At 48.4% G+C, this 16,219-nt stretch overlaps 1 protein-coding gene across 2 annotated transcripts; it reads right to left on the bottom strand.

The window, feature by feature from the left end:
• Positions 1-6,491: 6,491 nt before the first annotated feature.
• On the bottom strand, positions 6,492-11,602 carry TMEM213 (transmembrane protein 213). Of its 2 annotated transcripts, none has more exons than XM_032996270.2 (3): positions 11,369-11,602; positions 9,126-9,191; positions 6,492-7,525 (listed from the first exon to the last, which is right to left on the bottom strand). In XM_032996270.2, exons 1-3 carry the CDS (start codon positions 11,448-11,450, stop codon positions 7,356-7,358), a joined length of 318 nt encoding a protein of 105 aa, XP_032852161.1. In that variant the 5' UTR covers positions 11,451-11,602; the 3' UTR covers positions 6,492-7,355. The 2 variants fall into 2 exon arrangements, with proteins under 2 accessions (XP_032852161.1, XP_032852154.1); XM_032996263.2 differs by having other exon boundaries at positions 9,126-9,194; positions 11,369-11,595.
• Between the last annotated feature and the right edge of the window lie 4,617 nt (positions 11,603-16,219).

The following is a 16,219-nucleotide window of genomic DNA, read 5'->3' as shown; positions in this document are numbered from 1 at the left end:
GGCAATGCGCTGCGCTCTTTTGGTCCTGAAATGCAGATCTGAAAACAACTCGACCAAAGAAATAGGAATTTTAATACTACTGCAATAATAAAAAAATCATGAAGCTTTATCCTTGGACTTAAGGAAACAGGAGAAAGAATTGTGGATTAGTCACTATCAGTAGTACTTGAACATAGTTGCCAAATATGAAATTATTCAAATTCTATGCAATACAGGTGATTTTGGCACCCACAAATCCATGAACTGATTAACAGATTTGTTAGTCCATGCAGTCGTGGATAAAATGGTTTCAGGTGAGTCGCCTTGTATTTTCCATGCACTTGTTGCCAAGCGTTTCCGTGGATGGGCTTGATCCTTAGGATAGTTTCTGTCGGTGGGCTTGGTGATGGCAGCTTTAAACAAGAACACCAGAAATTCAAGCTTAAAGGTGAGGAATCTCCTGTTCAGAGGATTTGTACATGTGCAGTCAGGTATTTACATTATTGCTACATCCTCCTCTGTTTCTCTGCCATCTGGAAGAAAACTTGCTAGGATGCTGGAGGCCACATTCTTGCTTTTGCAGAGCAGAACTGCAAAGGAGTCCGGAGAAGTTGTTTATCACTTTCAGCAGACAGCATCACTGACCCAGCATTGCCTACAGTAACCTCACTGCTGCCTGGGAGCAGATCCTCCTGTTCCCTGCACTGACGAGGCACTTAACACTAGTGCCAATGAGCACTATTTAGTCCTCTTCATTTAAGGATGAACTAATGTCCCTTACCCAACGTTATCCCACAGCGTCTGTGCGGGACATTAGTATAGCTCAGCTGACACGCGGTGACTTCTTCGTATATTTGAGCCCAGAGGGTTGCCACGGTAGGATTGAGTGGTGTTGGACTGATCTGGTGTAAGTACGTGGTATGTTGAAATGCCACGAAGGGGAAACAGCCTAGCAGAGATTGCTTTGCAGACATCTTTCTCTTCCCCCATTTAGACAAAGCAGGCGCTGCTGTAGAGGGCCTGAAGTACTGTAACTTTTGCTTCAGAGAGTCACACTGAAAAATGAATTTGTCTGCGTGTTTAATCGTGTGATCTGGAAACTACAATCTGGTTCTCCCAGTGACTCACCGACTGGATGTTGGTACCACTTGTTTTGTCTTTATGATTAGATAAAAATACTGGAAAAGCCATTGATGGGGTATTAATAAAAAGAGCATCGTGAAGTCATCGGAAGAGACAGAACTTAGAGAAGCGTCACTAGTTGGGGATCAGTTTGATTTCCAGCTCCCCACTGGAAAGGGAAGAGAAGGAAAGGACAAGGCAGGTCTTTGGGTGGTTGCAGGCAGCACTGAGCATAGCTGTGGGCAGGGAATGAAGGGAAGAAACCTAGTGCATTGAGTAAATAGCTAATAACAAAGGTAAAGCTGTAATGAGTAAATAGTTTGGAAGACACAGCCACCAAGGAGCAGAGAGGCAGCAGAAAGGACTTGGGAATTAGAGAAATGTCTTTCATGTGCTTGTCTTAAATACAGCCACTTGTATGAAATAGTTGAAGGGTGACACACTGTGTTTAACTTGGTGTACAAACTCCGTAGTGCATCTGTGAAGTTTGTAAAAGATGAGATCAAAAATCAAAAAATGAGAGAGATGGGTGAGGAGAAACTGGAGTGGTTGTAATCACGAGGGAAAAGCTGAAACGAAAAAGCCATAGAAAGGTATTATCGTGTGAAACTATCTATAGTCCTCAAAGGATTAATTTCAAAATGCCCGGGGGGAAGAGCTGCTGCGAGAGGGCTCAGCTCTGGATCAGAAGGGTGCTGCATTTCACCTGGGGGAGGGGAGGGGAAGGGAGGATTGCTGTGCACAGTGTGGTTTTTATCTTCTTCCCCAAATACCTGCTGCTGGGAGGCAGAACTGGGCTCGAGGGGCCTTTGATCCCACCTCACTGTTGCAGCAGCATGCGAAAGGTCCGTACAGCTTGTGGCATCTTCGTCTAAATTAGGTTATAAATTGCCCCGAGCTCTTTGGGTTCCCTCGATTGGCAAACCAGATCAGGGGGAGGGGGCCTTTGGAAAGAGAGAGGGAGGGAGGGATTTGGGACTGACACAAAGTGAGTGGTGGTTAGTTCACCTTGCCCCCAGGATATTCATCTGGCAGGTTTACAGATAGAAGATGTGACTTTACCACTCATGGTGGCAGAAGCAGAAAATGTAAACATTCACAGTTAGATTAGTTCTTTAGCTGTGGGAGCGAAGGGCACCATGGCAAGCAGGGTGTGGGGTTTGGAACAGCTTTATTTGCTGGTCACTGAGACTGGACAGTTTTCCCCTGTGAATGCAGAGAGCCTTTCTTTTTGGAGGGAGAAGTCAGTTCTAGGGGAGTCTTATGTCAGCAAGACATAGGGGCCCATAAACCATTATTTCTGATAGGCAAGCAAAATGGTTAACTGAGTGTGTCTCTAGATTTCATACCATCAAACTGTCCAGGAAAAGTCTGCGTATCTCTTAGAGCTGGTTTGTTTTTTTGGTTTGGGGGGTTTTTTTGGGGGGGTTGTTTTTGTTTTTGTTTTTTAAGCTGTTTGCAGACTTGGGAGACAATACTGCATTGTTTACCCCATGTTTGTTACCAGAAGTTTGTTATGAAATAGGAGTTGGAAATAAACTCTTTGAAAAGTTTGACTCTGGGACAGAAACCTGCAGTGAGGTTTGAATTCCACAACAGATGCTGGTACCACTGATACCATAAAATAAGTGTGATCTGTAGTGTAAGGATGAGAGAAGGTGGTTGCTTCCCAAGAATGCCTAGATTTCATTCATTGCTTGTAATTAATTGCAATAATTTTCTGAAATCCTAGTTTTTATAACAGCTTTATCAGAATTCCTACAAAGTCCCAGTAGAGAGCACCTTTTCTTATGAATTTGACCTCTGTCTTTTTCTCTGTCTGTTTCATGCAAGTAGGAAGCTCTGATGCTTGCCAGTTTTCATTCCTCTAGTGATTTTGCAAAGTGTAATCATTGTAAAGTGCAATTGCTTAATATGTAGCTCATTCACTGAAACCCCAAGGATAAAGGCAGTGAGAAATGCGAGTCATTACCAGAGCAACGGTATCTTAAAAGATGAGGAGTCATGCATCAAGTACCAATCCATTTAGTCTTGAATTAAGGATTTAAAAAATCACTAGTCAGATGTGATTGGTATTATCTCCAGGCAACTTAAGGTAGTTAACCTGGAATGCTGTGCTGCTGATAATGTTTTTCTCTTTTGGTATTAGAAGTGCTGAGCAGTTACGTGTCCCCGCTGCTCTGTTTGTCTGTCCGAGACACCTGTAGACCAGCAGCTTTCCCCGGTGCCATCTGTGCCTCTCTTTCCTTCCCAGGCACTTCACTCCAGGAATTCAGAAGCTTTGTCCAGAAAAGATGAAGAACTCTTCTGGCTTGATCAGCAACGTTAGGGTTCAAACTCCTGTTCTTCAGTCACACTTGGTTTTATTCAACCATCCAGGTTTCAACCATTTTTTGCTTTTCTTTCTACCAAATCATATGAGCAGGAAGAAATTTCTTCTCCATCTCATTCCAGTGAGGAACTTTTTGGTCCAAGGACATAGAATTTGACTGGACAAGGTACTATAAATGACCAGAGCATTAACATTTCCGTCATCGTAACGAGAGGGTAGTTTGCAGCTTAATAGGTGGTGTGAGCTATTATTTTTTAACAGGCTTTGAGATGTGTGAGGGCCTAAACCAGCTCAGTGCTCTACAGCATGACACTGGATGTAGCAGTCTGAAGGGGCACCATTCAACACAGGTGCAGTGATTTATGCACGCTGATAAATCAGGAGTTGCGGTTTGCTTCCAAGGTTTCCCGTGGGAACAAGAACGGCAGGCTTCCTGAATTACACTGAAAAAAACCCAAACAACGAAGAGAGGCATGTGCTAGATGTCTGTAGCTCTCCTGAAGTCAAGAGGACTCAGGCAGCATTACACTAGTTTGGGATCTGCTATTGCAGGTATTATAAGGTCAGTGATATTATTAGGAAGGTGAAATAATACGCAATAAATGGGTACACCAGTCTATGACATTGCTCATGGACCACATTTATAAGTAATTGTATTATAGAGACACCTTTAATTTGTGCATCAAAACCAGACCACAGCCGCCTTCTGTGACTTGATCGGTCTTAAAATAGGGGTTATAATCAGCAAGCTGTGCTACTGTGTGTCCCCTCGCTAAAAATACTCCAGGGAACGTAACAGCGCACCACAGATAATCTTTAGTTTATATTTATTGTAAATTAGGTATGCGTAATCCATTTCTCCATACTGATTTTTGTCTTTATATTGATTTCTCAAGTCTTTTGGATGCAACTTCTTTATTCTGCACTTTCTGTAGCTGTGGAGAAGCCCCTGAAACACTGTCGATACCGTTAGGGCTTTCCTCCTCCCTCTGCACGGTGCGTTGCTTTGCACTGCATTGCACGCCACGCCCAGGCTCAGAACACACAGCATGTACCTTGGAGAGTCTCTTTAAAATAATATTTTAATTTTTTGTACTAGATTGCGTAGGAACAGATAAGACGCTTACATTGGTAGCCTTTGAGCTTTTGGGATGTTGCCACTTCACGTAGGGATCTCAAACACACTGGAAGTATGTCCATGAAATTCATTACAGCACTACGGTTTTCTAAACGAGCCGATCCGCTTCGCAGGAAGTCAAGTGACTTGAAAAGAAGAAGCTATGGCTGAAACCTCGCAATGTCAGATGTCAGAGTAGGTGATGCAGTAAGGAAACAGAACTGTTCCATTAGATCAGAGGTTTACAGGTCACTGGTCTAGAAAAAGTATGTATTTCACAGCAGAAATGATCTTTTAGATACTCCATTTGTATACCTGATTTTGTTGTGACTTGGATGTCACCCTTAAACATGGGTATACAAAATCCCTGGTGGCATTACATTATATGAAAAACTATGGGTTTTTTTCTTTTTTTTCCCCCTGTTTGCTTGAGCTGGGAATCCTCAACAGAAACTGTGAGAAGGAAAACTTGAGGTTTAAGTCTACTACAGTCCCTGAAGGTAGCTGCACACAAGCAGACTACTCCGGAGAGTGTGAGAAACAAACTGTGCTTTTAAAGGCAGGCTTTAGGAAGCCCTCCAGATTTGTCCAGTTGTTCTGAAGCTGGTTTGCAGGTGTAGTGCTGGGCTACGGGACATCCAGAGCTTGCATCATCTGCTTAAACTCTTCAGACTGGAATAGATTCACTGCCGTGCCTGGCTGCATCCCTGCCCTCATAGCCTTAGCCAAGGAAACGCGAAAATCCCATCGAAGATGAAAACCAGCGGCACGTCCCGCAGGCACCTGTGTGCTCCTGACCTGGAGAACAATCTGCGGAAGACTGGAGAGCTGTGGGAGGAGTTCTGCAGAAGGTAGACACCGAGGTGCTACATGGAGATTTCTTACAGTGTCTGTCCCACCGCTGTCGGGCCAATGTACACTTTCCACTATTCAACAAATCAGGAAAAAAACTGTGCGTGTAGCTGTAAGATTTGTTGTCCATCAGTGATTGCAGTGGTTATTAACTGTCACCTCGTTGTTCTTTCAGTCATCACCTACAGTAAGAGGTAGAGTCCTTTGTTTCTGTCAGTTCGTACATATACGGGTTTTATGGGGTTTTGTTTTTATTTGGGGGGGAGGTGGTAGTTGGCTGGTTCAACAGGGAGATTTGTGAAGATTACTTTTGTTTTAATTGTTGTATGTTGAAGTGTCGAGATTTTTTTTCTGAACTGAGCAACGTTTTGTGATTGTTTACTACCGGTAATGTGGCACTCGTGAAAAGAAAAAACCCAAAACAACCAAACAAAACACGCACAGTAAAAAAGCCACAGAAGTATTAAGGCCTTCCCTTTCAAAACTTTCTTTCCTGATGCTAGTGTCTCTGCTCAGCATTTTTCTCCAGAAGATTTATTTTGCTTAAGTGATACTAATGATGGGGGAGGATGTCTTTTCCTCAGGGTCCAACTTGCACCCATTCCTGCTGACGGTGGGCAGTTGGCACGGGGCGACTGCCCCCTGCTCTGAAATGGCACAAAGTTGCCCTGATCAAAGGGCCTGGTTGTGCCGGAATTCATCTGAAGAGTCTTAAACTGATTCCTATCTTTTCTAACTGGAAAAGTTACACATTGATAAGCTGAGGGGAGGCTTTAATGATATTTAATAGATGCAGCTCTCCAGTAGGGCTTTCTCTGGTTTAAGAGCAGCTTCTTACGTTTCATTTCAGTTGGTCTCCACCAGGTTTGCTAATCCCGTGTATGCCGACATGGGTTAAACACTGATTTATTGTTTTACTAACGGATAGAAATCAAACTGGTGCAACTGCCTCAAACCAGACAATTTGGCTGCAGTGAGGCAAACCCTCCTGCATGAATATTTCTTGTTAGAATCACGTTTCTACCAGTTTGTGTTGGGTAATTCATTGCCAATATAAGCTTTATCAATATAAACCAGTCAGTGAGAATCTTTCCATAAATAAGAACGTTTATTATCATCTTGCATAAATAGGAGCAGTTTTGTGCATGAATCGGATACGCTGGTTTAAACCCACTTGCCACAGTTCAGCTTGGCTTCGTTACACAGGCAGGCGCAAGCTGAATAAATACAACCAACGTTCAATTCCTACAAAACCATTCACATATAAACGGCTCTGGAAAAGCCAGTTTTCATTTCAAACCAACCCAAACAATTCTTAAGTTTCCATTACAGAGTTTTCACTGGTATCAGTTAATAGACTTTAAAAGGTGGCAGTTTAGTGAGTGAGGATGACTCAGTATAGTCAATGAGTTACATCCACTCACTGATGTAACCTGGACTACAGGTTAGTAATGGACCTGGTAACGTTGATCCTCCAGAAAATAGCTTTATTTGCCCACTTGCTGTTCCAGAGTCAAAGGTGATGCACTGGGTTGCCTTAGGGCGACGTGCTACAGCCTGGCAGTGGGTCCTTCAGCACCTCGTTGCTGCTGGCGCACCCACAGCAAGCACGAAAGGGCCCGGGGAAAAGGTTTTCTGTGCACTGGGGGACATCCGTGATGGTTTGCAGGGACTTCCCTGCTCCACACCTGGGCTGGTAGCTCTGACCTGCCCAGAAGGATGAAGCCCCAGCAGGTGACTCACTCAGAGCTGGCCTTTTTTGGCTGAAGGTTCATTTTTTTGGTTTTGTTGTTTGGTTTTGGTTTGGTTTTTTTTTTTTTTTTTTGTTGGTTTTGGTTTTTTTGTTGTTTTGTTTTTTTTTTTTTTTTTTTTTCTAGGGAAGTGCTTGAAATGCTTGGTCAGCCTGTGCACCGCACTGCTCCCGGGCGCTGCCGCTTGCTGGCTCGCCCTGCTTCAGGCCACCAGATACTTGGGTTCGTCGGGCCGGAGTTTGGTGACCTTGTCCACGCAGAGCAGGATGAGAGTCAGAAACCAGAGGCTCCAGCCAACGGCGGCTGCGATCCACCCGTAATCGTCCACCCCCGTCGGGCAGCACGTGGCCGCTTGCGCGCAGAAGTTCATGTCTGGCGGTGGAAAAATGAAATGAGCTGAGGGGAGACCAATACGCAACAGATTTTCTTTGCAGATGAGGCAGTGACTTCGCTGCCTGGCCTGCGGGCTGTCAGTCTGCCTTGGCACCTTTCTCCTACGCCTGGCTCTGAACCCGAGGGGTGGCAAGATTCAGTTTCATCTGTGTGTCTTCAAGGCTCAGCCATCCCAGTGTGGCCAAACGCCTGAGCTGCTGCTCTAACTACTGAGCCCACCGTTATATAAATCTTTTAAGATTCCTACATAGCATCTCCTCAGTCATTTATGAACGGGGTATGATAGCAGTAGCTAGTTAAAATTAAAAATTAACCCGAGGTAGAGAAACCTTCCTGTGAGAGAGCGAGAGGATCTTGAGCAGAGACACCTTCAGCAGGATCTCCAGCGGTTTATGTACCCAAAAACTCTGCCAGCAACAGCACCAGTGGCTGCTCTCCGCTGGGCTGTTAACCCTGACTTGCCTGTAACAACTGCAAAACGCACCACCATTGGGAAAACCCTGGTTTACATGTTTAAAAATAATATATTTTTTTAACATTTCCATGTATCTTTTCTTGCACCTTTTACATCTTTTGTTGTTGTTGTTTAAATCAGTCTCATTTCCTGAAGTCACTTAAGGAACGTGTCATCCATTGTTTCATTTCTGCTGCTGTTTAAAGGCACCTGGCATTATTTTTCCATCCCGAGGGCACAGTGAAGGTACCTCGCTCCAGGTCTGCATCCTGGGTGGTAACGTGGGAATATCAAAGGGAGCCTGGGGGCCCATGATATCTCAACCCCTTGGGCTGGAATAGAAGCTGAGGGGGAAACCCTGGCACCCAGGAGAGCTGAGGCAGCCGAGACCACCTTGCAGCTACGTGCGTTGCGTGTGGACGTGCATGAAGCTTGCCAGCTGTGAAAAGCGAAGGCCTCCCGAGCTTGGTGCAGGGCAGCCAGCCTCCTGCACCTTTCCAGGGAAAAGGCAAGTGCAGGTGCTGCTCAGGTACTCTCATTCACGTGTGTCAGGCAGAACCGTGTGTGTGCCTGCGCGTTGGCCTTCAGTGCCCACAGAACAATTGTCCTGTGCCGCAGACAGCAGCTCTTCCCCCGACGAGGGATGTGTTTTGTATGTGCCGAGAGAAGGGGAGGGGGTGCCTGGCCCCTATACCCATGTCAAGCTTTGAGGTAGCATACCTCTATGGGAATGCGTACGATAATTCAGGAAGACTGGGGACGTTTGACATTTGGGACTGGGAGGGCCGGTGGGGATCTCAGGTTGCCTGGGACTGGCTGTTTGGGGAAGACCTGGTGGGGTGGGGGAAAGAGGTGCTCCTGAGAGCCCACATGGTGCCTACAGGCAGGCAGTCTGGCAGGGGCCTTTACGACACACAAACTGATTTAGCTATGCATCCATCTGAATATACCTAAGATACAGAGGGTCATGCCAGTGGAGGAGTCCTAGAAATGTGTCCTAGAGTTTTTTTACCCGCAGTGGAAGCTTTGACAGCAGATAAATCCTTTTCCAGGACGGCCTCTCAGTCACCTGTGTAGTCTCATCACCTGGCTTTATCATGGTAGTAATGATTTATGAAGACTTACTAAGACATGGTGCTTCGTACTCAGTTGTGAGCATGGAGCTTGTTGAAACATTGGAGACATCTTCAGCTGCTGCCAGAAGGAAAGCACAGGAGAAAGGGTAAATTGGGTTAGAAAAGCAAAACTGGGCATCGAGTGTGAAAATCTGAAAGCCGTTGGTCTTGCAGAGGTCTGTAGGATGGAAACAACCTGGAGAAAATAAGTTCCTGCCCCTAAACATTGCTGCACCAGCGTATGGCTCCTCACCCCACCACTACCTGAATATGACCCTGATGTGAGCCATTCACTCAGAGCTTAAATCAGCCACTGTCTCTTCCTGAGCTGCAGGGACAGAACGAGCAAGGGCTGACGAGAGAGAGCATCCAGTGCTAGGGGGAGATCCATGGCCAGCAGGTTGTATGCCTGCCTCCTTTTGCCCTTAGAAAAATCCCGGCGGTGTGGAGGAGTCTGGCTGAGCCCATCCGTGTGGAGCCTCAGCAGATCCACCACAGCCTCAGTGGGAAGCTTTGGCTTTGCTCCAGTTCAGGTGCCAGCTGGGTCTGAAACCCATTAACCAGCTCAGACTGGAAAATACAACATACAGAAATAAGGGAGGGAAGGGGACAGGGGCTTCCATGAAGGTTTTTCTTCTCTATCCTGCTTCCTACCCAGAATCAGAGCACACACGTGCACACACAGCACTGTGACAGGTCTCCAGGCGTCCAAATCTGTATATGGTGCCACAGGCCAAAGCCTCCTTAGACCTCCTAATCCCCCCTTTGCTCCTCAGCTTCCGCGTGCACCTCGTAGCACTGCAGGATCAGAAGCAAGGGCAGGTGCAGGACACCTGTGCGGGAAAAGCATAGGGCTGCTGCGCTCCCTGTGCATCAACACCAGCCCGGCCCCCCCTGCAGAAGGAGGGAGACAAAGAAATATCTCCTCCTGGGCCACTATGAGCAGTACAGTTCACGTTCAGCCAGATGAAGTATCCGATGCTGAAATGGTCCCTTGCAGAGATGCATGAAAACCGGCCTGGAGAGGCCACAGGAATGAATAAGGGCTCCTGCTGCGTGCAGCTAGAAGGGCTCCAAGGTGCTGCTGGTCCACAGACCAGGCAGGGGCTATGGGAGAACTATTTCCAGTCAAACTACTGAGAGAAAATCAGTTCCAGCTTGATTTCACTGGAGACTTCGAAATAATGGCTCAAGTTTAGTTTCAGCTGAGGAAAACCAGACAGGACAAGCCCTTTGACCAAACCTTTGCTTTGAGTTTGGTGTTTTTCAGGTAACAGCAAATAAACTGAGGTTGTCCTGCAGGAGAGTTCCCCTTTCGGGTCACCTGCTGTTGCCCACTTTTGCATTTTGAGCTGACCAACCATCAGCAAAACCAGAGCTCTCCCTATGACCGCTGCCAGGCTGGGAGCAGGTCCCCGGGCAGCCCCCTCCAGGGAGGGGTCCGAGTACTCCCCAGTCCTCTTTCTGACCCTGCTAGGACTCGCTGAATGACCTTGGCCAAGCCCATAATTTGCTTTCCGAGTTAATAAATACCACATGGGAGCACCGGGAAGAATCATTAAAAACTGCGTATGACCTGTGGAAGAAAGTGCTGCAGAATACAGAGTGTTGGTTCACGTTTATAGACTTTCCAGCCCAAAGGACAGGCTGTCAAAGCTAACCCATTTTTAAACATCTGGCAGGTCTCAACCGGTGCTGATACACAAATGCAGGCAGTAGCCTGATGGGAAAAGAACAGCCCACAGGTCTCATTTACATTTTATTTTTAGGCAACTTCTCCAATTAAACGGGCACCAAAGCCAGATTTCTTGCAAAAAAAAAAAAAAAAAAAACAAACACCTAATAAGAGCTAAACCGGACTACAGTGAGCCTCCTGGATGGTATTTCAAACGGTCCCTTGCCTCGGTAAGCACGTGAAGGCCAAGTAACTGTGGTCTCCTATTTCCTTGCCATTCAGTGGAGCAACCTGCAGCTCAGCCACATTTACAGTGGATCTGTAAACAACTGGCAAAAGCACCTCTCCAGAAAGATGCCGTGATCAATCATGTCAAGTAATTCTCATTAACGTTAATCAAGTCCAGCTCCTTCCACTTTTTAGACGAGACAAGGGAGTCCACCTTGCTTTTAAAGAACAAATTACTGCCAGTGGGCAATATAGTTAGTAGGAGGAAGTGGGTATAGCAGCAGGTATAGTAGCAGGAGCGCGGGGAAAAGGCAGGGTATGGAAACTGGGGTATAGGAGAAGAGAAATACCTGCTGAGCAGGAACGCTGGAGCATGGTGGTGAGGAAGAGCACAGCGAAGGCTGCCCGCGGCTCGCAGGAGAAGTGCTTCATGCTGGGGGCCCGGCTCCCACCCGAGCAGCCGCACCGATCGGGTCCCCGTCGCCGGCAGCTCGGGCGCAGCAAATTCTCGGTAAGCCGGACGAGCCGGCGTGCAGGGCAGAGGGTGGAGCAAAGGAGCTGCCTGCTGCCAGGACACCCTGAACTTTCCTGCCACGACCGGGTGAGGAAAGAGAAGGGCTCTGACCAAAACAGCTCCATCAGGAGGTGGCTGCCCGCGCCGAGGCAGGCGCAGGGCCCCCGAAGGTCAAGCCTGAAGGTTTCTCCCCAGGATCTGCTGCAGCTGGAGGGAGGAAAGGCCTCGGGAGCCAGCCCTTCCCACCAGGGTCCCAGGCAGCTTCTGAGTCTCCTTTTGGTTCTGCAAAGGTTTAATAGAGCTGGAAAGGAGCGGAGGATCAGGGTGGAGAATTTGTCTCCCTGTGTGGCTTCGCTTTTGTACATTTGCTGGCTTGACCTCCCCCAAAACTGCCCAGCAGTGATGCTTTTTTAGGGGGAGGGCTGCGTGGAAGCCTAAAATAAAGCAGTCTTTGGTCATGCTGGTACAGCAGCTGCCGAGTTAACACGGGATATGGGCACATTTCCACCAAGGCATGGGATGAAGCCAGTTGCTTCGTGTGGGCTACAGTAACAACAGTCTTTCCTTAAGGGCCTGTGTTGGGTTATGGGCTGGGAACAGTTCAAGTTTGGGGCTTCTGCACAGGGGAAGCTGCTGCTGTCCTCGCCCCATGAGCACAGCCGTGCCGCTGCCTCCATCACCCATGTGCGATATGATGATGAAAAAGATTTTTTTTTTTTTTTTTTTTTTTTTAATTCTGTTGTAGTTACGCCACCTTCCCCTGTGACACGGGCAAAGCTGAGAGCTGCATCTCCCCAGCACAGCTGTATCTGCAGACCAGGAGGGGTGCTGGCAAAACGGTAACAGCCAGAGGACAAGATAACGACAAGCGCCGCGTGTTGCTGCAGTTCCCCAGGCTGTTGGCTCAGCTTGCTCCCTTCTTTGACCCACTGCAATGTCCTTGTTAGAGAAAACTTCAGGCACTAAGTCGGTCAGGAAGGTACTGGGAGAGGTGGGCTCAGCGGGGAGCAGGCTGCTGGTGCTCTTCAGCACACACAGCTCCGGGTGCTCATGTGAGAACGGAGCTGTCTGGTGCCTGTTTGGGCTCTGCAGCCATCCCGTGGGAGGCAAGGGGGAAGGTACCTGGGCCAGCAATCCTAGTAGGACAGACAGTATCTCAAAATTTTCTTTTTTTTTCCCTCCACACTGCTGGAATCCACAGGGAGGGGTGTAATAGACTTCCCACATGAACTGGGGGGAACCGCATACAACGGGGTGCTGCTGTGCAAAACTGGGAGACTTGTTTGGTCTCCCTTTGTTTCGAAAAAAGCTTAAGAGCAAAACCCACGCAGGCTTAGCCCTGCCTAGTGTTTAGGGGGTGAACCCACTTCTCCTCCCTGCTGTCCACACCCCACCCTCCCCAAAAACACTCCGCTCCCCTCCAGCTGCCAGTAGTTCCACGATGCAGCGTGACGTGGGCAACCAGAGGTTTCCCCTGGAGAAAGGGCAGGCAGGGCAGCCGAAACGGGCACCTTTCCCCTCCTTGTCTCCCTGTTTTCATGTCAACATGCTGCCGGGGCTGGCGGAGCCCGGGCTGTGCCAGCCGGTCCCCGACAGCCGCCTCCCGCTGCCGCGGGGCTGCGTGGCCCCGTCCTTGGGGTGACACCCGAGGGGTGGCCCGGGGTGTTCCGTGCTCAGCTGGGTGCAGGACCCCAGCAGCCACCGCTCTTGGCCTCCGTAAATGCGAGTCACGGCAGGAGAGATGCCGGAGAAATGCTCCAACCGCCCAGAGTTTCTCGAAATTAACCTGTAGGATAATCCTCACCGCTGCCTCGTTTCAGTGTCTGAGTCCTTTCGTGACAGTTGTCTTTAATTTCTGTTTTTATCTGCGTGCTCTGCTGGATCAAAACTAAAACTCAGCTCTTTACTGGGGAAAAGCTCTCTGCTTTATTCCAGCTTCACCATTCCCTCCTGAATTTCTCATCTGTGATTCCTGCTGGAAGTTGACCTGGCAGTTAATTTTGCAAAAATAATGAGTGCAAACGTGTTCTGTGCAGCACAAAATGTTTGAGGGGAAATTAAAAGGCAAAACAACTCTGCTATTGCGCGAATGATTAATATGTAATGCGGTCTCATTTGGATTTTAACTATTACCTCAATTCTTTTTGTCAGCTTGCAGGTAAATGTGCACATTTCTAAGGGATTCTGAAAATGTTTTGCACAATTAACATAATGTATTTCTTTTCCTTTCCAAAATGTGCTCCCTCTGTGGTTCAGAAAGAGCTCGCTCCGAAGCCTCCTGAAGCAGTGAACAGGCTGTGCTTGGCTTCAGTGATTTTTGGACCGGATTGGAGATGAAGGCTTTGCTTGATAAGTTCGGACACAATGGGAGCCCTATAAAATCATCTCCGGATGCAGACTTGGATTTGTTTCATTTCTTCTTTGTAACACGTTCATATTTCAGTGCCGTGGCTGCCCGAAGAGCAATAAGACTCTCCAAAGCCTTCCCTAGCTTGGTTCCTAGGCACTGTCTGAACTCCATGCCTGTCTCCGTGGGGTGCCCTGGCACACGAGGCACGACTGTGGTACCAGCAGAGACAGGGGCTTCCTTTCCTGGGGCTCCCCTTTCCATGAAGTTCTCAAGGTGGGACTCTGTTTGCTCTAAAATTAGCAACTTCCCCACTCCTCCCCTTGGAGACTCTTCCACAGTGTCTAGGGCTGCTGGTCAGCTTTTCCTGGTGATTATGAAGGAGGCAATACCTACTGTTTGGTATATTTTGTGCCCCAGAGAGCTTCACAGTTAAAGTTCTCTGCTGACCTAAGGTATTACCCTTGACATACCACCACCAGGTGTGGCTCTCAGAAAGTTATTACCTTTATCACCCACGTACACACTCACTCTGTATATATACGTTTTCTGTTTACATAGGCAACTTGTTTGTATTTTTAATTCCAAATGAAAACCGATTGCTGCTGCGATCCTGTTCCATCCCAGCGGTGACCAGCATGCTGGCAGCTGAGCCACGGCACAGTATTTAACTCAGGGCAAAACACACAACCCACAGGAGCATAGCAGACAGGTGCATCATCTCTGGGCATATCAGTAATAAGAGGACAAACGCTTTTTTTTCCGTACGACACTTGAGGTTGGGTTAACTACATCCCTGCTCTCATTTCAGTGTACCTGAGGTGCTGCTCTGCTTAGCTGCTTTGGTGAAAGAGAGCTCGACCGTTAACCTCTCATATAATCACACAAAACCTTCTGCGTGGTGGAGCTGAGCGTGGAGTGACTGTAGCTGAGATACTTGTCCCAGAGCTGCCGGGAACTTCCCCGGGCTGCTGAAAGGGGAGACAGCCTGGCTGGAGGGGCTGCGTGCTTGGGACCCCCCGCATCTCTGCCTGTGGGCGCACGGGGATTAGCTGCCAATTCCCAGTTATTACTCGCACGGGCTCACAAGTTATTATTCAGAGCCTGTGAGGTCATGGTGCTAAACACCAAGGGGGATGCTAGGTGGTCTGTGCTGTTGGTGACACCGCGGGGGTGACGCTCTCTCCCGCATTTTTTTTGGAGGTCACGGAATCCCCAAGCGCAGCTCTAGAACAGGCGACTGTTGGGAGGGCAGGTCTGCCTGTTAGCAGACCCCTGTCTTTGTATTGCGGGGTGGGCTGCCTCTCAGCTGGCCTTCATAAAGCTCAAAAAAAGCTTCAGGGCCTTTATAAAGCCCTCAAAATGCCTTTAAGAAGCTCAAAACCTTAAGCTTGATGCCAATAATGTGTCCATCAGGAAGGGGGGTGTTTTGTTTGGTATCTTCACTGATATGAGAAATAGCAATCTAAGAAAAAGCTACCCATGAACAGGGAATCTGAGTTTTAAAACTAGGCAAACAGAGGAAAAAAAATAAAATCAAAACCACAAGGGTTTTACTCTTAAAATGAAATAAGGGGAAAGAGAGTCTTCCTTCTGTTACACAGAAGAAAACGGGTCTAGCATCCCGAAAAACTCCACAACCGTGCCCTTTGTGTTTTCCAGGCCAAGCTGGGGTTGCTATTAGACAACTGTTGAGGCTGTGGCCCTGCTGTGACCCCCCGCTGTCCCTCCGGACACCCCAGCCAGGGAGCCCAAGACCCGCCGGGCGGGTGGCCCAGGGCTGCCGGCGCCGACGAGCCCGCTGAAGGGGCTCCTCCCGACGGCGCCTCCTCGCCAGATCTTTAGGAATAAGGTCATCACAAAATAACGTTCTTCCTTCCGCGGGCCAGAGGCATGAAATAAGAGATGTGCATTCTGCTTCTCGCCTCTGCCCGGGAAGGGGGGCAGGGAAGAGCAGGAGGGATGGCTTTCTCCCCGCGCTCCGCGGCCGCTCGCTCCTCGGCTGGCAGGAGGGGGTGGCCGGCGTAGCGTGGCTTGCTTCGGCGACAAAGTGTGCGCTGGGGGCCCTTCCTGCTCTCCCCCACCCCAACAGCTCGTCAGGGAGTAGCTGAGTGTAAGCGTGGGGCTGACTAAGAGCGGGATAGGGGCAGGACAGAAGCAAACCCTAGCGCCAGCAACCGAACGCAACAGCTTCGCCGGGGTGAAGATTGCGCTGCGGGGGGCAGATGTGGGGCGTGTAGCCTGAGAAACTGCTTAATTTTGTGGTGTCTGTATACGTCAGCTGAGAACTGAATGACGACTCCTCTTATTTAGCATTACAGCGTGTGCTGGAAGGGAAGG

This window comes from Tyto alba, unplaced genomic scaffold, assembly GCF_018691265.1.
Source record: "Tyto alba isolate M040663 unplaced genomic scaffold, T.alba_DEE_v4.0 Super-Scaffold_21, whole genome shotgun sequence".
In the NCBI taxonomy this organism is placed as follows: domain Eukaryota; kingdom Metazoa; phylum Chordata; class Aves; order Strigiformes; family Tytonidae; genus Tyto; species Tyto alba.
Note: the sequence above shows the minus strand (reverse complement) of the source record. Positions and strands in the feature narration are given on the sequence as shown.